General features: G+C 52.7%; 1 protein-coding gene across 3 annotated transcripts; it reads right to left on the reverse strand.

Moving 5' to 3' along the window:
- Positions 1-67: 67 nt before the first annotated feature.
- On the reverse strand, positions 68-17,179 carry ERBB3 (erb-b2 receptor tyrosine kinase 3). Of its 3 annotated transcripts, none has more exons than XM_064491115.1 (28): positions 16,952-17,179; positions 13,378-13,529; positions 12,623-12,809; positions 11,797-11,922; positions 11,085-11,150; positions 10,647-10,765; positions 10,397-10,538; positions 9,910-10,023; positions 9,688-9,808; positions 8,006-8,079; positions 7,742-7,832; positions 7,292-7,497; positions 6,969-7,095; positions 6,693-6,783; positions 6,316-6,470; positions 5,870-5,923; positions 5,384-5,525; positions 4,659-4,778; positions 4,434-4,532; positions 4,058-4,243; positions 3,749-3,904; positions 3,452-3,527; positions 3,123-3,269; positions 2,932-3,029; positions 2,646-2,834; positions 2,412-2,483; positions 1,903-2,197; positions 68-1,718 (listed from the first exon to the last, which is right to left on the reverse strand). In XM_064491115.1, the coding sequence occupies exons 1-28, from the start codon at positions 17,031-17,033 to the stop codon at positions 1,195-1,197; spliced, it is 4,011 nt and encodes a 1,336-aa protein (XP_064347185.1). In that variant the 5' UTR covers positions 17,034-17,179; the 3' UTR covers positions 68-1,194. The 3 variants fall into 3 exon arrangements, with proteins under 3 accessions (XP_064347185.1, XP_031319502.2, XP_031319503.1); XM_031463642.2 differs by having other exon boundaries at positions 6,969-7,101; XM_031463643.2 differs by lacking the exon at positions 16,952-17,179 and adding an exon at positions 13,937-13,961 and having other exon boundaries at positions 6,969-7,101.
- Between the last annotated feature and the right edge of the window lie 61 nt (positions 17,180-17,240).

The raw sequence follows: 17,240 nt of genomic DNA on the forward strand, positions 1-17,240 counted from the left end.
TGCTGAGGAACAGAGAAAAGGGGAGGTCTACCTCACACTAAGGGTTTTCATTTGACAGACAGGAAGCTGCAAAACTTTGGCATTTTTATTCAGACATGTATAAAAACAAAACAAAAAACTTCAAGGATAACAACAGATACCCCCAGTTTCCCATCCAAGGGGGCAGAAGCCTGAAGCTGCTGGGTCCTCTTTGTATCCCAACTGGAAGCTTCCCACCACTGGGTGAGAATAGCTCCCAAAAGTAGCTCGGGGGACCCTTGTGAATCTGTCCCTTGGGTAAGAAGTGGAGATTATATAGGACACATAGGTTATGGTTTACATGAAGATGGCCAGTTCTTTTTCCTTCTCACCACCCCCTTACTCCCACTTCCCGAGATGAGAAGTCCAGGTGTAGCAGGAGGCTGTGGTTGTCGGAGTTAGACTTGATTCAGTGCAAAAACAAGAAGACAATGCCCCTTAAAAGGGCTCTGACTTATGTAAGTTTTCCTTGGTACTTTTAAGAGCACATGCATTGGAAGATTTTGAATCCTGGACCTGCCACTTAATTTACTTAATCTCTTTAAGGCTCAGTTTCCTTATTTGTAAAAATGGGATAATACCTAGCTCACAGAATTGGTGTCAAGGACTAAGTGAGATAATGTAAAGTTTAGCATGATGCTTGGCACATAGTAAACGCTCAATTAATAGTAATCACGATCATCTGCTCCCAACCTCTTCACACAATTTTAAGCTTTTCATTTTTTCTAAGGAGTTGAGTCATAAGCCAAAATTTTACTTTCCTCTGCCAGGTTACCCCCTTTCCTCTTTCGTAAAAGTCTAGTGGGAAACTAAGGCACACTTTAAAGCCTAGTCTCAACAGGTCAGGGTCTGAGAGAAAGGGACATGGGGAGTAATCCTTCATATCTCCAGGGAGTTCCCCTGAGGAAGCTGAGGAATGGGATTGGGAAAGCACACAAAATAGGGAAAACCGTCTCCTTTCCTGAGATTGGGAAAGAGAAGAAAGTGCACAGCTGGCTACATATCACAAGAATTTCATGTCCGAGTGTTTAAGGCCTCCAAAGGTTGAATGGAATTGTCAAGGACTAGGGCAGAGGGGCTGAGACCTGTGAGGGAGAGGGACTAAGGAGAACAGGGGTACCCTCTAGAGGCACTAGCTGCCATCAAATGCTCCCTGAGTACCTCAGACAGCAGGGGTTATGTTCTCTGGGCGTTAGCCTTGGGGAAAAGCCTGCTGTGCCAGTAATCAGGGTTGTCAAAGGCAGAGTCAGTGGCTTCTAAACTCCGCAGAGTTTTGAGGTGGGCATATTGAACTTGGGGGGCATGGTGTACAGGCCCCTGGAAAGCTCTCATTTCTTCATAACCTTGCTCAGCTGCTGGGCAGGCTTCCATGGCTGCATAATCCCCTCCAGGACCACCTCCACCACGTCGCCGATTCATATATTCATAGTCCTCATCTGGAGTTGTGCTGGCATTGGGCATGGTGGGCACGGGGTTGAGCGGGCAACTCTGTGTGCTGCCCAGGGAAGCACTGAGGTCTGATCCCACATCCATGTATTCATAACCCAGCTCCTCGAGGGAACTTGGCCTAGGGGGATGAGGTGGACTGCACCTTCTCCTCCGGTTCATGTATTCATACTCCTCATCTTCATCTTCTTCTTCAGTACCCAGGACAGAACTGAGACCCACTGAAGAAAGGGTGCCTTCCCGGGAGGAGGTACCTGGGGATTGAGAAGAGAGGCTAGGGGTGTGGAGAACTTCATGGTAATAGGCAGTGGGAGATGGGGGAAAGCTGGGGGAAAATGAACAGGGAGGGACATGATTAGAGAAGACAAAAGGATTAAGAGGAGCCTGGAGAAAAAGAATTAAAGAAAGACTTGAGGAAAGTGCTAGGGAGTCAGGCACCTTTGAATTGTGCATCTGGCATGACATAACCATTGACATCCTCTTCCTCTAATCCTGGTGGAGACTGTGGGGTGACAGGAGTAAGCAGGCTGTGGCGCTGGGAATGGTAGGCACTGTCTCCACGTGGCCGTGGACTCCGGCTCCGGCTTCTACACATGGACACCTTCTCCTGGAGCTCAGCCTCAGAGCCTGTCACATGGCCCTCCGATGACTCTGAAGCCAGGCGTCCCCGTGGCAATGGGTGCAAAGAGGCTGGACGGGGGCACCGTTCATTACCCCCACAAACTGCAGACTCCTAAAGAGGAAAATAATACACAGAGATTTACACAGAGACGAGGGAGGAAGAGAGATTTGTTTAGCAGGAGATTGGGTTGTTCAGTGCCTTCTTTTTTGTGGGACACTGATTAATAAACCTCAGAGGCTTCTAAAGTCTCCCACACTACCCCTATCAATCCTACAGTAGTCTGCCATCCAGCCTCTCAGCATCCTCCTAAAGAGACAGACCTTACCTGACAAGCTTCCCCAAGATTCCCCTGGTTCATAGGCATATATCCAGATGATGGACTTATAAGGCTCTGGCTCTAGGATGAAAAAAATGAGGAAGAGGCTTAGATTAAGAGAGAAATCTGCTTACCACGGGGGCCTTTGTGTAGTTAACCTGGACATCTGTAGGGTTCACGAGGGCACAGGTGTGCAGAGGGCTCAGGGTGCAGAAAGTCTTGGATAACTAGAAAGTGCCTTACCCCACGTGGCCGATTGAGTGTTCCAAGTGGCAGGCTGAGGGCAGAGCCCAGTGTGGTTGCCAGGTTGTTCTCCTCTGCCTCCAACTCCAGGTCTAGGTCTAGTTCCGGCTCCAGCTCTACTTCCTCCAGCTCATTGTTTGTCAGAGCAGGAGGCTCTGCTCCAGGGGGAATTCCAGGCCCACTCTCTCTCTAGAAGGGCAGGTGGTTGATTGTTAAGGTAGATCCTGGTTCCAGCTGGAGTACCATTTTCTCTGGATCTCCTTGACACCTACTAGTCCCTACTCACCTTTATGACCAGGTACCGTGGTGGGTCTCGGGCCATCCTAGTGAACTCATTGGCTAGCTCTTTAAAAGTCGGGCGAATGTTCTCATCAATCATCCAACCTGAGAGTAAGATGTAGGAAAAGAGCCATGAGAGGTGAGTAGAGTAGGGAGGAAAGTCACTTAGAAATTGGCTGGCATCAGCAGGAAACTCACACTTGACCATGACCATGTAGACATCAATGGTACAGATCTGGGGCTGCGCCAACCGTTCTCCTTTCTCCAGCAGGTCTGGTACTTCAGCCAGTCGCAGCCCTGCATAGGGCTCTGCCCCAAAGGTCATCAGCTCCCAAACTGTCACTCCTGGCACAGGGAGACACGAAGAGTTGATGGCAAAAGAGCAGACATGGGCGTGCAGATGAAGGGAAGGCAGAACTTGATCTGACAGAGGATCTGAAGGGCTTAGAGAGTCTAAGGAGGGGTCTCAAGAGACAGCTTTGGAATTTGGGCCAGTGATGGTTTGGAGGGCATCCAGATGGACTGACCATAGCTCCAGACGTCACTCTGGTGTGTGTATTTCCCAAAGTGGATACTCTCGAGGGCCATCCACTTAATTGGAGTCTGGAGGATTAGAGACAGAGATGTCACCAGCTGATTTCCACATTTTCCTAGCATTTCTAAACCTACGTTCTCCATCATTCTTTTCTTTGCTGCTCTCTGAACTTTTATTTCTGGCATCTCCAGCTTCCTCTCCTTGAACTAACCTTGCAGCACCTGCTCGCTCCACGTCCCCATGCTTCATTCCACCCCCGCCTCCTTACCCAGGCTTTGCATCTCCTTACCTTGGCCTCACTGTGCAGCAGCTGCTTATCATCAGGGGGCAGCAAGTCAGCAACCCCAAAATCTGCCACCTGCACCTGACTGGGTGACTTCAGCAGCACATTTCGGGCAGCCAGGTTCCTATGCACCATACCATGCTCCTCCAGGTAGTACATTCCCTGTAGGGGAAGAAGTATTCTCAAGGGTCAGGGAATTGGTCCTTGAGAGTCAGTCACCCCACACCCTAAGACACCTCTCAGCACTTCAGACTCCCGCTCCCCTCCCTGTTGGCCCCCAGCCAGCCAGTTTCATCATAAAACTCCTCCTCTCACCTTGGCAATTTGTACTCCCCAGTTGAGCAGCAGCTGTGGCCCCAGTGCCCCACGGTGTTGCCTCACATGATCCAGCAGGGAACCCAGAGGCAAGTACTGAGTGACGAGCTGCAGAGATGACCCTGGACACAGTCCCAGCAGCCGAACAATGTGGGCGTGGTCGAGGCTGCCAATGGCCAGCATGTGCTAAGAGACACAAGAAGGGTTATCCAGGGAGCAAACCGGTTCATGTGCACCCCGACCAGGGCTCCCCCAACAATCGAGGACATCGATGTGGCTAACACAGTACCTGTTGGCACCAGACCATGCTTCTTCATAATCGTGTCTAATATTGACCCTTTCCTAGTGGTGTACAGGACACCCTGCCTTCACTTACGTCCGTCACAGCTTGGAAACTTTGCCGTCCACTCTTGTCCTCAATGACTTTAATGCAGACTGGAATCTTGATTGATTCACCCTCAGGAATCCATACTCCCTGGGAAGTTTTGGGCAGGAGTCAGCCTAAGGTTATTCTCCCCAGGCTAGTCTTTTCCCTAAACCTTTCTCCCCTTTCGCCCGAGTTCCTTTCCCCACCTCCCCAGACTGCCTGTGGGCCACTCACTTTGTGCACAGTTCCGAAGACACCCGAGCCCAGTACTTTAAGCTTCCTCAGCTCTGTCTCTTTGAAGATTCTGGCCAGCACTTTGTTAGCCTTCTCACTGGGGTCCAGAGGCTCTATGCTCTGAAGAGCAGATGGGAAGGAGGTCCTCAGGATAGCCCACTCCCATGTCCCTTTCCAACCCCCTCTCCCATAGGTGGATGCCAAGGGCAGCAAAGTCCAAAGGGGTGGGAGCAGGAAAAGGGATGTCTCTAGTCTTAGAAAGCATTGCAGGCATACTGGGGAGTAATGGGCTCTGAGGACTAAGGAAGTTGTGTTCATGAGATGAGGGGTCAAGAGGGCTGGGCTTTCCCATTGACGGCGGGTAGGGGAGAAAGCTGGTAATACTATCACCTTCAGTACTTTTCTCTCTGTTTCTCAAAGCACTTTCACATACATCATCCCCTTTCACCCTTACAGCCATCCTGCAAGGATGGATGTTATTGTTCCCTTGGGATACATGCATAAACTGAGACCTAGAGAAGAAAGGCAACTTCTTCAAAGTCACGAGGCAAATTAATGGCAAAATTGGGACTAGAATTAACGTCTCCCATTTCCCTGGCCAGAGTCCTTTCATGTGGACCATACTACCTCCTTGAAGAAATGGATCAAAACTCTGGGAAAGGAAGAGGCTCTTAAAAGCGTGATGATGGTATAGGGAACATTTCAGGAGTAAGCTAGGCACTCACCTCACCCCGTTCCAAGTAGCGCCTCATAGCCCTCTTATTCTGAATCCGGCGCCCACGCCAATAGAGAAAAGTGCTGCCCAGGATCAGGAAAATCACTGCCAATCCTATGACCACTGTTAAAGCCATTGCCAGATGGGTTTTGCTGCAGGACAGAGAAGCCCGGCATTATCCTCGGTCTACATTTCCCTCACAGATGTCATCCATACCTGTCCTAAAAGTATGGCGCAGGTCTGGGGCAAGAAGTTAACATTCACACCTACATATCTCCTTGAGCACTGAAGGGGTTAACCTAAATCTCCAGCCCCTGAGGCTACTGCAAGTTCATTTTAGGAAGGGAAGGCCAGAAGCCTGGATTTCTGCATCCTGAGTCCAGTGACAGTAGACTGTATATCAAAGGCCAGAATCAGTAGATACTCAACTCTTCCTAGCAGGTCACTGCCCTCCCCCAAATATCCCCAGCTTCCTAATTCTCCAAGCCCATCATACCTGATGAGTGCCAGTGTTTGGCCCAAACAGTCTTGTAGCTCTGGTCCCTTACACCTGGAGAAGAAAGTCACCTCCTTAAATGGGGGCTTGGGAGACTCCCACAGGAGGCTCAATGCCAGCAGCCCCAACATACAACATTGTCTCGGACCTACCATGGCATCCCACCCTGGAGCCCAAAGCATACCCCAAGACATGGCCCCCCAACCCCCTCCAAGTCCCTCTCTTGAATGAAACTCCCCCAAGCTAAAGTTATTCCAGGCTCCCCAAACGTGGTGTCATTTTGTGCTGTTAGTGAGTGTCCCTTTCTCCAATCCTTCACTGCACAGCTGGGAGTAGTTCTTAAGTCATAGTTCCTTTCTTCTTTCTGCTCCCCTCACCCTCTTCCTTCCCCCTAGTTCTGTGCGCCTAACCCTCCCCCAACACCCTTTTATCATCCCATCACTGACCCCTGGGTGCAGTTCTCATGGCAGGGCCGACATTCATTCTGAGCATCTGGGTACTTGTAGATGGGGCCCTTGGCACCGAGGACTCCAAATGGGCAGCTACTCACACAGTGGGGCCCATCTCGAAAATGGGCACACTGGGCACAGGCATCAGAGCCCTGGGTGGAAGAGAGGTCAGGAAGAATGGGATCTCAAGGTCAATTCCATAATCCCCAGCAAAGACTAACCCAGCCATTTAAGACCCTCCACCCACAGACCCTAGCATTATCTGGCCTCCCTGTGCCTCTCTGTGGCCTTGAGATTTGGCCATATCATTCCCTAGACCCTCCAGTGTGGCCCCTGCCCTCTCTCCCTGAGAGATCCTGGTGCTGCTACTGTACCGAGCCATTGCATGTGGCCGTGCCCTCCATGGGCTGGCATTCCGGGTGGCAGGAGAAGCATTCAGCCTCATGGGCAAACTCACGAGGCTCCCTGCAGTAGGGGGTAAAGGGAGGGGGTCACTGCCAAGGCCTCACCTTTATGTCCTGATCCCCCAAACACGGGCCACCTACCTAATTCCCACCAAGGCAGATGCAGAAAGTGGTCTAAAAGCTTTCAGGTGCCACCTGAACAGCTCCATTCCCCCACCCCTTCTTGACTCTCTGCCCTCACTGTACCCATTCAGGAAGTTGCAGTGGGTCACACAGACACCTCCTCGGCTGTAGTTTCGGCAGGATAGGCACTGACCGGGGCCTGGGCCCCAGCATCCCCCGGAGGAGCACAGTGGGTCACACACTTTGCCCTCTGCCACTGGAAAGGAAGGGGTGGGTTAGGAGGAGGCTGAGGACTCCTTACAAGCCGTCTCCTGAATTCCTGCTTCCAGCCTAACCCTCCCTGGCTCTGTCCCCCAGTCCTACTCCCACTTGCAGGGCAGAAGGATCTGCGCAGCTGCTGCTTCCTGACCCCCTCCGCCCACCCCGCTGCGGGCCCCTTCCCTCACCGCAGTCCCTGCGGGGCCGGTTATGCTTGATGTCCAGCCTCTCTTCCGAAGGCCCCCGAAGCAGCCTGGTCCAGTTCAGAGAATGGTGGTAGCAGAGCTGCCGGTTGGCGCTTATGTATACACGCCCAGCGCTAATTTCTTTCAAGGATCGGAGGCCCAGAGATGTTACATTCAAGTTCTTCATGATCAACAATGAGAAGCCCCGGCTGAGAACGAGGAGATGGGATGAGAGGGGAGACTACAAAGGGCAAATCGACAGTGTAGTGGATTCACTTTCATTCAACAAATTTGCTCTGGGCTAGTCAGACCCGCTGAGAGGGGATCCTTCTCCTTCTGCCTTTTCCCCATCAAACTCCCACTGTATGAGGCAATGCTGTACTTCACTCAGGGATGCCTGAGAAACAGGGTTCTTTGCATGGAGATACCACCACCTCCAAACCCCTTACTCACTTGTAGAGGCTTCTGCCCCCAATGGTTGTCAGATTGGAAAAGACACTGAAGTTGTGCATGTGGGGTGGCCAGGACTGGATGTTCAGGTAACCTGAGGGGTTGGAGAGAGGCATGTGAGCGGGGAGTCTCTCCCTTTCCTTTCTCGAGTTCTCCTGGTCCCTCCCCTGCTGCTTGGGACATGATTTTCCTCAAGTGGTTATACTGCGGTTTTTGCCAGTGGTTCATCCATCCATCTCAGAACGGGCAGCCTCTCCTCCCACTCACCTGTGATCTCCCGCACGGTCCGGAAGACATGGAGTTTCTCAGGGTCCAGAGCAGGGATCTTGTGCCAGGGGTCTCTGGAGGGAACAGTAGAAACCAGTCAACAAAGCAGAGGCATAACACAGTTGCAGTGAACATGCCCAGCCTTAGAACTTAGTTTCTGAATACCATTCTCCACTAGAAGGAAAGAGGGCTCTTTGGAGAAATAGTTGAGGGAGGAGAAATATAACTTAAGCTACAGCAGCTTGTGCAAAAAAAGTAAGGAAATGCTCAAAGCATGAAGGGTACAAGCCCAAAGGATACAGGTAACCAGTTTGAAGGGGCCCCACAATGAGCAGATCGGGGACAAGTGAACTGGTCAACTGAAATAATGATCGTAAGAGATTATGAAACACTGAATGAAACAAGTATCCACACAGATTAAACACACAAACAAATAAATAGGAAAGGAAAACTCTTCTGAACACTAAAATGCCACCGCATAAATGCAGAAGCAATAATGGAGTTAGAAAATCATCATTTTGCAACTCTTATTATAAAAACTGATTCAGGCAAATACCTCACCACAAGATGCTTATTAATTACAAAGGGAAAAACAGTAATTTTACAGTAGAAAAGCTGGCAGACACCACCTTAATCAAGTGACCAGAGATCTCACCGCCAATGATGGGGCAAATCAACAACACGTGCTTCCTTGCAAGGACACGCTGAGAATAAATCTGAAGTATTCCTACTGAAAGTGCATAACCTGAATCTAAGCATGAGAAAACAACAGGCAAACCCAAACTGAGGAACACTCCGAACTACCTGGCCTGTACTCATCAAAGTCAAGGTCATGAATTGTTACAGATTAAAGGAGACTGAAGAGATAGAACAACTGAATGTAATGTATGATCCAGGACTTAGTAAAATAAATTAGTGAAATCTGAATAAGGTCTGTAGATGAGATAACACTTTGTATCGATGCTGATTTCCTAATTTAAACAACTGTACTGTGGTTATGTAAGCAAATGTTCTTGTTTTTAAGTAATACACACCTAAATGTAACTGGGATGAGGGGGCACCACGTCTGGAAATTTACCCTCAAGTGGTTCCAAAAAACAAGAGCATGAATAGTGTGTGCACACATGTGTAGAGAGAAAAATTCTAAGCATGTGGTACATCGTTAACATTTGCAGAATCTGAGTAATGAGTGTATGGGAAAACTTTATACCATTTTTTGCAACTTTAGTGTAGATAGCCCTAACGTTTCTCACACAAACACATACACACACGTTCACACACACACACACTCACTCACTGTAAGCACTGCCCTATGGATTAGAACGTCCCTTTGTTCTTTGTAGCTCCAAATCAAGGAGCAGAACTAGAGAAAATAGCTGGAAGTCACGGGGAGGCAGATTTTTATCTAAATTTAAGGAAGAACTTTTAGAAAACTTTAACAAGGAGGACACGATGTCCCTGTCCCTTACCACTCAGCTAGCTGGACTGCTTAAGGATGTCTCTGAGGGGATTCAAGCCGTGGCTGAGATACTGAGTTAAGCACTGTCAGGTCCTCTGTGACTGCTAAGATTTTATGATCTAGACTCCTGATCAGCTCCACATATGAAGGGTTGAACCAACACAGCAAGCTGTGAGGGGGTGGAGGGGGTGGGGGGTCGGGGGAGGAAAGCAGAATCTCTAACCCATTGAGGCCAGTGATAAGAAAGTCCAGGTTGCCCAGGATCTTGGTGCAGTTCACAAATCCATCAATGTTGCTCGAGTCCACAGTCTGGAAGCGGCTTCCAGAGCCCGTTCCCTCACAGGCTGTGAACACAGAAGAGGCTCAGTGGGCATTGGGGAGTGGAGGCTGAATAGTCGCAGGGGAAAGATGTCTGTTCACCAACTCCTTACCATCACCTACTCACCTTTGGGGCACAGACCCCCACAAGGTTCACATATCTTGAGTCCATTTTTATCTACTTCCATCTTATCGGGAGGACAGGCCCTGACACAAGACGTTTGATCCACTACAAAGTTATCTAGGAAAGAGGAGGGCACCCTTAAGGATGAGGGAGGAACACTGCCAACTACCAGCTGAAACTCCTCCCTTCTCCTCTGCACCGGATTGGCTCCAATCAACAACCTAACGTTCCTTAAGTGCTATCTTATGGATTAGAAAGGCCCTTGCTCATTGTTGATCCAAAAAGCAGAACCAAGAGCAATTGCTGGAAGTCACGGGGAAGTAGATGGGGGAACGGGACCCAGGGGTCATACATCAGGGGTGATTAGATAATCTCACCCATTTGGCCTCTACATCCTCTATTAACCACCCAACTCAATCCATTTTGCCTCCTAAAATTTTGTCTAAAATCCTGGCTCCACTACCATCGTTCCTTCCTTTCAGACACTTACGGGGACAGCTGGCGACACAAACTCCTCCATACTGATACTTGGTGTGGGGATTGGGTTCTAGCTGGAAAGTTAGCTTGTTGTAGACAAGAGGCTGTGGACACTGGCGCACGCAGGCTCCACTGTCATTGAAGAGCCGGCAAGCCTAGGAACACAGGAGGCTCATAAAACTCATGTTACAGATATCCCTTTACTTCCTCCCCAAAACCCACATCCCATTGCAGAACAAGGCAAATGGTGGTACCGTACGTACAAAGCAGTCTGTGTTCTGAGGGCCTGAGCAGCCCCCTGCGCACTCGTCATGGCAGCACTGGTTGGGGTTGGGCCCAAAGCAGTGACCATTACACTGAGGGGCGCAGATGGTCTTGGTCACTGCGGAGGAGAGAAAGCACAGCTGTCAGAGCTCTTAGGACTGTATTCTGAGGCCATCACTCACCCTCCTGCCCTCTAGGCTCACCCTCACCCCGTGTGGACACAGGCTGAAGTGAGCAAGGATATGAAAGTGTATGTGAGTTTGAAGTTTTTTTTTTAATCTTCTTTTTCTGGGGGGAAGGTAATTAGGTTTACTTATTAATTTTTAGAGGAGGTACTGGGGATTGAACCCAGGACCCTGTGTATGCTAAGTATGCACTCTACCACTTGAGCTATACCTTCCCCCGAGTTTGAAGTTTTTAGAAGGAAGAAAACCCACATGTCTGGCAGTCTTCTGGTCTGGGACCCCAGCATCGCCCCTTGCAGACCTCATGACACGGGGGACCTGGTTGGGAGAGAAAGCAACACGAGGGACTGTCAGGGCTAAGAACGGCTTGCTCGAGTCATCAAGGATGATGTCAGCACACAGGCACCCAGTCCCGGGAAGGCAAGAGCCAGGGCAGCGGCCCTCCTTGCCTTCGCAGAGCAGGGCTGGGCTCAAGTGAACCTGTCAGCACGGGGTGGAGCCACGCCTCCGCACCACCCACAGGGCCGCTGAGGGGAGGGCCTGGGACACATGCCTCGCTCAGCCCAGTCCCAACCTGGTTATCTGGGTCTTCCTTGGCAAACTGCACCGAGCAGGAGTATGTGCGAGTGAGTGGACAGGGAGCAGCAGACTGCAGTCAGGGTAGGTAGGTTCCAAGAAGGGAGGATGTTGTAGTGGAAAGAGAAATGGATATCTGGTCCAGAGATCTGGTTTCTCACTCAGAACACAGAAATCTTTAGCCCCTTTTCTTCACTCCCTGCTTCCGTGGTTCAGATTCTAGGGGACTGGCCTGCTTCCTGGTGGCAGGCTTCTTGGGTCTGGAGCCTGAAGTTTGCTCAGTGGAGAGGTGGGTTCAGATCAGGACTAAGTGATGGGGGTGTGGGGCGGGAAGGAGGCACTCTGGTTGGGCGGGGGCAGGGAAGCAGTCTTGATCGTGGCCACTCACAGCTCCTGCCATTGTCCTTCACCACTATCTCGGCATCTCGGTCCCGCACGATGTCCCTCCAGTCAATTGTGTCCATATGGCAAAGTTTATCGTTCTTCTCAATGTAAACGCCCCCTGACAGAATCTCTGAGGTGGGGAAGAGAAGTGACAGGGTCAGGGCTGGTCACGGAAGCCCTCCTCTTCCTGACCTCCCCACCGGTCCGAAAGGCCACCAGAGTCGGGAGCTGGGGACGTGGGGGGAGGGGCGGATATGTCCAATTAAATCCAAACTGCAGAGAAGGCTGGACCTGTAAGAAAGAGGAGGAGCCCGGCCAAAAGAAAGTCCTGCCTCCTCAGACACCTGTCCAGATCCGGTTTAGCCAGTGGGGGAGGGGAAGGGAAAGAAGGAGAGAAGATCCCTGACTCACCCCCCCACCCCCGCGAGCCCTACCTGAGTGCTTTTCAAGTGACTGGGACAGGGAGAAGTAGAAGGGAGCCAGGCGGTATTTCAGCCCCGCAGTCCTCCAGCCCGGGGGGGGGGGGGGTTGCAAAGGGGAAGGAGGTGGGATCCCCATCCCCAGGGAAGGCCGGACATCAAGGTACACAGTACCCGGGTCAGAAGAATGAGTAACAGCCCCAGCCCCAGCTCCAGCTCCAGCCCCTCCCCAGGGGACAGATGCCCCAGCTCCGTGTTAGGGCTCTCTTTTATCTAAGGAGGAGTGGACCCTCAGACCATAGTGGTCAAAGTGCTGGGGACTTTGAGCGGAGCACTTAGAGGGATCAGTCTTGGGTCACCATCAGCAGGTGGGCCGAGGGGCAGGACGGGAAGGAATCACCAGGAACTGACCAGTGAGCTGAGTGAAGCGGAGCTGGCGCAGGGCATGGCTGGAGTTGGTGTTGTAGTTCAACATGACAAAGATGGCGAACTTCCCATCATAGACCTGGGTCCCCCGCACCACTCGGAGGTTGGGCAGTGGCAGCGTAGAGAACTCATTCATGGCCACAAGGACGTAGCCAGTCACTTCTCGGATCCACTGTGACAGAGCAGATCACAGCAGTGAGAGGGACAGTGGGGTGAAAAGTCTCAATCCCCTCTCCCTCCCTGAGGCACTGAGAATCCCTAACTCCTTGAATTCTTTCCAAGTCCTGCTTTGGAGTAGGGAGTAGATGGTACCACATAGACTTCTGCAAATGAAGACAGGCAGCAGAAATGACTGAGGAATTCTGGGCTCCTGTCCTTTCCTTCTCAGAGCTCCTCATGCCAGGAGAGCTTCTCATGCTCCTCATGTCTGTGCTTACCCCTTCCTCACCTCCCCAGGCATCTCTCCATTGGCAGGTGCCTCTCCACGTGGGTCCCTGGTGCAGAACACCTCCCTGTCCCCGCCCCCTTCTCATGGCCAGCACCTGTTTCCCCGGCCATAGCGACCAGACCACAGGTCCCAGATTCCAATCATTGCCCCAGAAACACAGGTTTGGATCCTAGAAACTATAGAGTCTTAGAAATGCTGAACTCCAGCAGAGGGTAGCACTGAGGATATGAAGGAGGCGTCTCTGGGGAGGGCAAGGGGGAACGGGTTGAGGAAGGAGGTCGAGCATGCTAACCTGCAGGAAGGAGAGGTCAGCGTTGTGTCCTGTGAGCACAATCTCGAGGTTCCCCATCACCACCTCACACCTCTCGTAGAGCTTGTACAGCGTCTGGTACTGGTTCTTGGCATCGCCAGTCACACTCAGCCCATTCAGAGTCCCAGGGCACACTATTTGAAGTGGAGGTGAGAGTGGCAGAGGGCTGGACACAAGTTTTCAGCCCCATTCCCCAAGACCATCCCTTTGGTTGCCCTCTTCCAGGAACATTCAATAGGCCCAGAAGGCAGCTGCCTCCAGCCCTCACCCCTAGAGGCAGACATGAAGGCCTATGTGGGACTGAGAGCCTAAACTTCCTCTTTTCCCAGAATCCCCTCACCATCCCCCCCGAAAAGGAAGGTGAAAAGGTTTCCTTTATCCACCTGGGCCTCCTCTGTGCCTCTTTGGGGCGCTTCTTTGGATACTAAGGAGTTAACCGAGGAGGATGTGGGGTTGTTTTCCCCTCCCTGGAAAGAAGTTAGAAAAGGGCCACAATTTGGTTACCCTCCTCTTCCCCTCCCCCTCCAACCAGGGCACTTACGTCTCTACCCCCATCCTGCCTCTCTAGGTCCTGGAATAAATATCTCTTTGGGGCAGCACACAGCCCCTATTGTGTCTACCGAGGGTGGGATGGGGGCAGAGGGTGGGGGCAGTGCCCGGGGCCACAGTCCGGCCCACAATGAGGCGATTCTATCTAGGAGGAGGGGGCTGCCCCACCCTGTCCCCAGACACCCTGTCCTCAACAGCAGCCCCCCTCCACCCTCAAGCCTTGGGCTCAGACAAGTGACCTCACTAGAGGAGGGGCGTTCTGGTGGTGGCGGGGGTGGGGGGGGGTCATTGTGAGCTTTGTCTATAAAGCTGGAAGATAAGGAGCTGGTTGCCTACCCTGCACCCCCTTCCTAAACTCTGGCTTCCCTTCTCACTCCCTTCCCCATCCCAACACATTCAAGTTCCCTCAGCATCACTTTCCAGCCCTAGAGTATTTTTCAGCAAACACAGAGAAGCTGGATGGAAACAGCAGTTGACTGCCTCCATTCTAAACCGTCTAGCCCGTTTCATTGTCAGAGGAGATTCATTAAAAAGCCTTCCAACATGGCAGTCCTCACTCCCCTCAGGGAGAGCCTAGACTCAGGGAGCAGGAGGCCTGTCAGTCTCGGGGGCTTCCTTTACCTGGTAAGTGTGGAGGACACAGGGGCTATGGGAACTCTTGGACCCTGAAGGCTTATCCCTGTCTCTTTCCTCAGGCCCAGTGAGAGACCGTGGGGAGGGGCGGCAGTTACCACCTGTTGCAACCACCCTTCCCTGAGGCAGCGGCAGCCTAGTGGGAGACAGGAGTAGGAATGGAGGGAGGGAGACTGGTGAGGCCCCACCCCTCCTCCTAGTGCACCCCTAGTCTGCCCACTTGACCTTTGAAGGGCTCCCATTCCTTATCACTCCCCATGACCAGAAAGGGGTGAGCTGGACCCAGCAGAAGGGTAAATATGCCAGGAGCTCCCAGAGAAGCCTGGGACCTCCAGGGTCCTTGGGCTGAAAAGAAAAGGACTAGGAAGTTTAATCATTTCTAGAGTAGCCCCACCCCACCCCCCTTCCTGGCAGGATACCCCTTCTTCCAAGTCAAGGCAGCAACCCTTCTCCCCAGATAAGGGAGGAGCCAGGATTTCTGCACAGGGAAGCAGGGTGTGTACTTGTACACACACACGCACACACGCGCGCACACGCACACAAACATGTACACAGCTCCTCTACTGGCCCAGAAGTCTGAACTGGTTCTGTCCTTAAGTTTCCTCATTAGGAAGTATTTCAGGTGACCCCATCTGTCCCACCTGCCCATATGTGTTTGTGCAGACAGTGTCCGTGCCTGGGAGGCTACAGTGTTAGAGGGCCCAGTCCCTGGCCACCCTGAGGGTAAAGTCCGTATTACACAAACAGGGAGCAAAGGGCTGGGCGGGAAAAGAGCACTAACAACACCTCTCAGGAGGAACCAGGCAGCTTGGGGGAGGGGTGGGGGAGGGGAATCATAAAGTTCCTGCTGGACCAGGGACCAGGGGCATAGGGAGGGCCAGTATCACAGGCCCTCCTTTGGTAGAGAGCACTGGGGTGGGTCAGAGCAAGAATCTCCAGCCCCTCCTCAACCAGAGGCCTCCTCTCCAAAGTCCCCCACCCCCTTCACAGCCAGGACAAAGGGGCTATAGAAGGACTGAGACAGGGCCGGATGCCCAGAGGCTGCAGGATCCAGATAAAGGGTAAAGAGACCCAACCAAGCCTGCCTCCTGTCTCCCTCAGGGAAGGTGGCCAGGATCTGGGACTCCTGGGTTCCCAGTTGAAGATTCCAGGAGTCTGGATGGGACAGTGACAGTCACTCTACTCAGTCCCACTCCATTCCCCAGATACCCGCCCTCCACCAGCTGGGAGTGTTCACTTCTCAAGATCCCAGGGTCTAAATTTAGGCCCAGCAACTGTGAGGGAAGCACAGGTGTTTCTCCCACTCCCACCCTGGGGAAGGGGCCCTGGCTGTGCCAGACCTCGAGCTGAGATCTGGGGGGAGGGGAGGAGATCAACAGGATTCCTCCAATGCCAGCAACACCAGCACCCCTCAGGTGTCCATGGTCCCAGAGGCACCCCAAAGTGGTGGGTAGGCTCAGCTGGCATGAGAGTGGGAAGAAGAATAGAGAGCAATCTGACTCTTGTCTAGACTCCTAGAGACAGCCAGATAGTAAACAGAATGGGGGTGTGGGAAAAGCAGGTCTAAGACAGGCTCCCCGGGACAGGGGCTCAGAAGATGGGAGAGGTGCCCTGCTGGCGCTCAGGTTGGGGAGAGAAAAGACAAAGAGAGAAATACCGCTGGAAGTCTTTGGTCCTACAGCTCCTGGCCTTGTATATAGTAGATGCTCAATAAATATTTGAATTGATCTGGCTCTTGACAAAGAGAGGTCACGTCGGGGACCAGCCAACTTTATTGTTTTGAGGGAAAGCGGGCAGTCAGCCTCTGCGTGGTCCCTCACCCTGCGGTCACCTGGACTTGGCCCTCCCAGGGCAGGCCCATTCACGGAAGAGGAGGTGCCGCTGTTGTTTTTCAACACTAGAGAACAACAACCTCCCACCCCCCCTTCCACAGCTCCGCCCTGTCGGCAAAACAACGAAACTGGAGGTGGCTGAGACCCAGGGGGCAGGAGGTGGGAGAGCAAACCGAGACTCCCCCAACTCCGCTTCCTCCAAGATCTCCACCTCCAATCATCCCCTCACATTTACAGAATGGAGGTCCCAGCTCCCCTCGCTGCAGGGCCCCTCATAAGTGTGAACTGTTTAAGCATCAGCCCTATCCGAAGAGACAAATCAGAGCGGGGTAGGCGGCCGGGGTGGGGAGATGGTGGTCCAGGAATCCCGTCCCCGCCCGAGAACCCGAGCCTGATGGTCCCCACCCGGGGGGTCGCAGCGGGCTTGGGCTCAGCACCCCCAGGCTCACACCGCCCAAGCTCCTGCCCCTGCCCTCCCGGACCCCGCGCACTCGGTTCGGGATCCCGGGTTCCGAGCCTGCCTGTGCTCCCGCGCCGCTTACCTGCCTGCGAGTTGCCCACCTCGGAGCCCCGGGCCAGACTGAGGAGGAAGCCCAACACCTGCAGAGCCGCGTTCACCCTCATGACTCCAGCCGAGGGTGAGGGGAGCCCAGCCCAATCCGGCCGGAGGGGCCCCGGGACTAGGACATCGAAGCGGAGCCACCTGAGCCACCAGCGACTTGGTAGCGGCGGCAGAAGAGGTTGCAAACTGCAACCGGAGCCGGAGCCGGAGCCGGAGCCGGAGTCCGGGGCGGGATGGCAGGGGAGGGGTGTAGTCTGGGAGGGAGCGCA

The sequence above is a fragment of the Camelus dromedarius genome, chromosome 11, assembly GCF_036321535.1.
Source record: "Camelus dromedarius isolate mCamDro1 chromosome 11, mCamDro1.pat, whole genome shotgun sequence".
NCBI lineage: Eukaryota > Metazoa > Chordata > Mammalia > Artiodactyla > Camelidae > Camelus > Camelus dromedarius.

What these genes read in the sequence shown, in the direction of transcription:
- ERBB3 (XM_031463642.2), bottom strand. Translation starts at nt 17,033, where the DNA reads ATGAGGGTGAACGCGGCTCTGCAGGTGTTGGGCTTCCTCCTCAGTCTG. An exon ending in CTACATGGTCATGGTCAAGT is followed by an intron (nt 3,030 to 3,122) that starts GTGAGTTTCCTG and finishes TCTTACTCTCAG; the next exon opens with GTTGGATGATTGATGAGAAC. An exon ending in GCCAGATGCACAATTCAAAG is followed by an intron (nt 1,719 to 1,902) that starts GTGCCTGACTCC and finishes CTCAATCCCCAG; the next exon opens with GTACCTCCTCCCGGGAAGGC.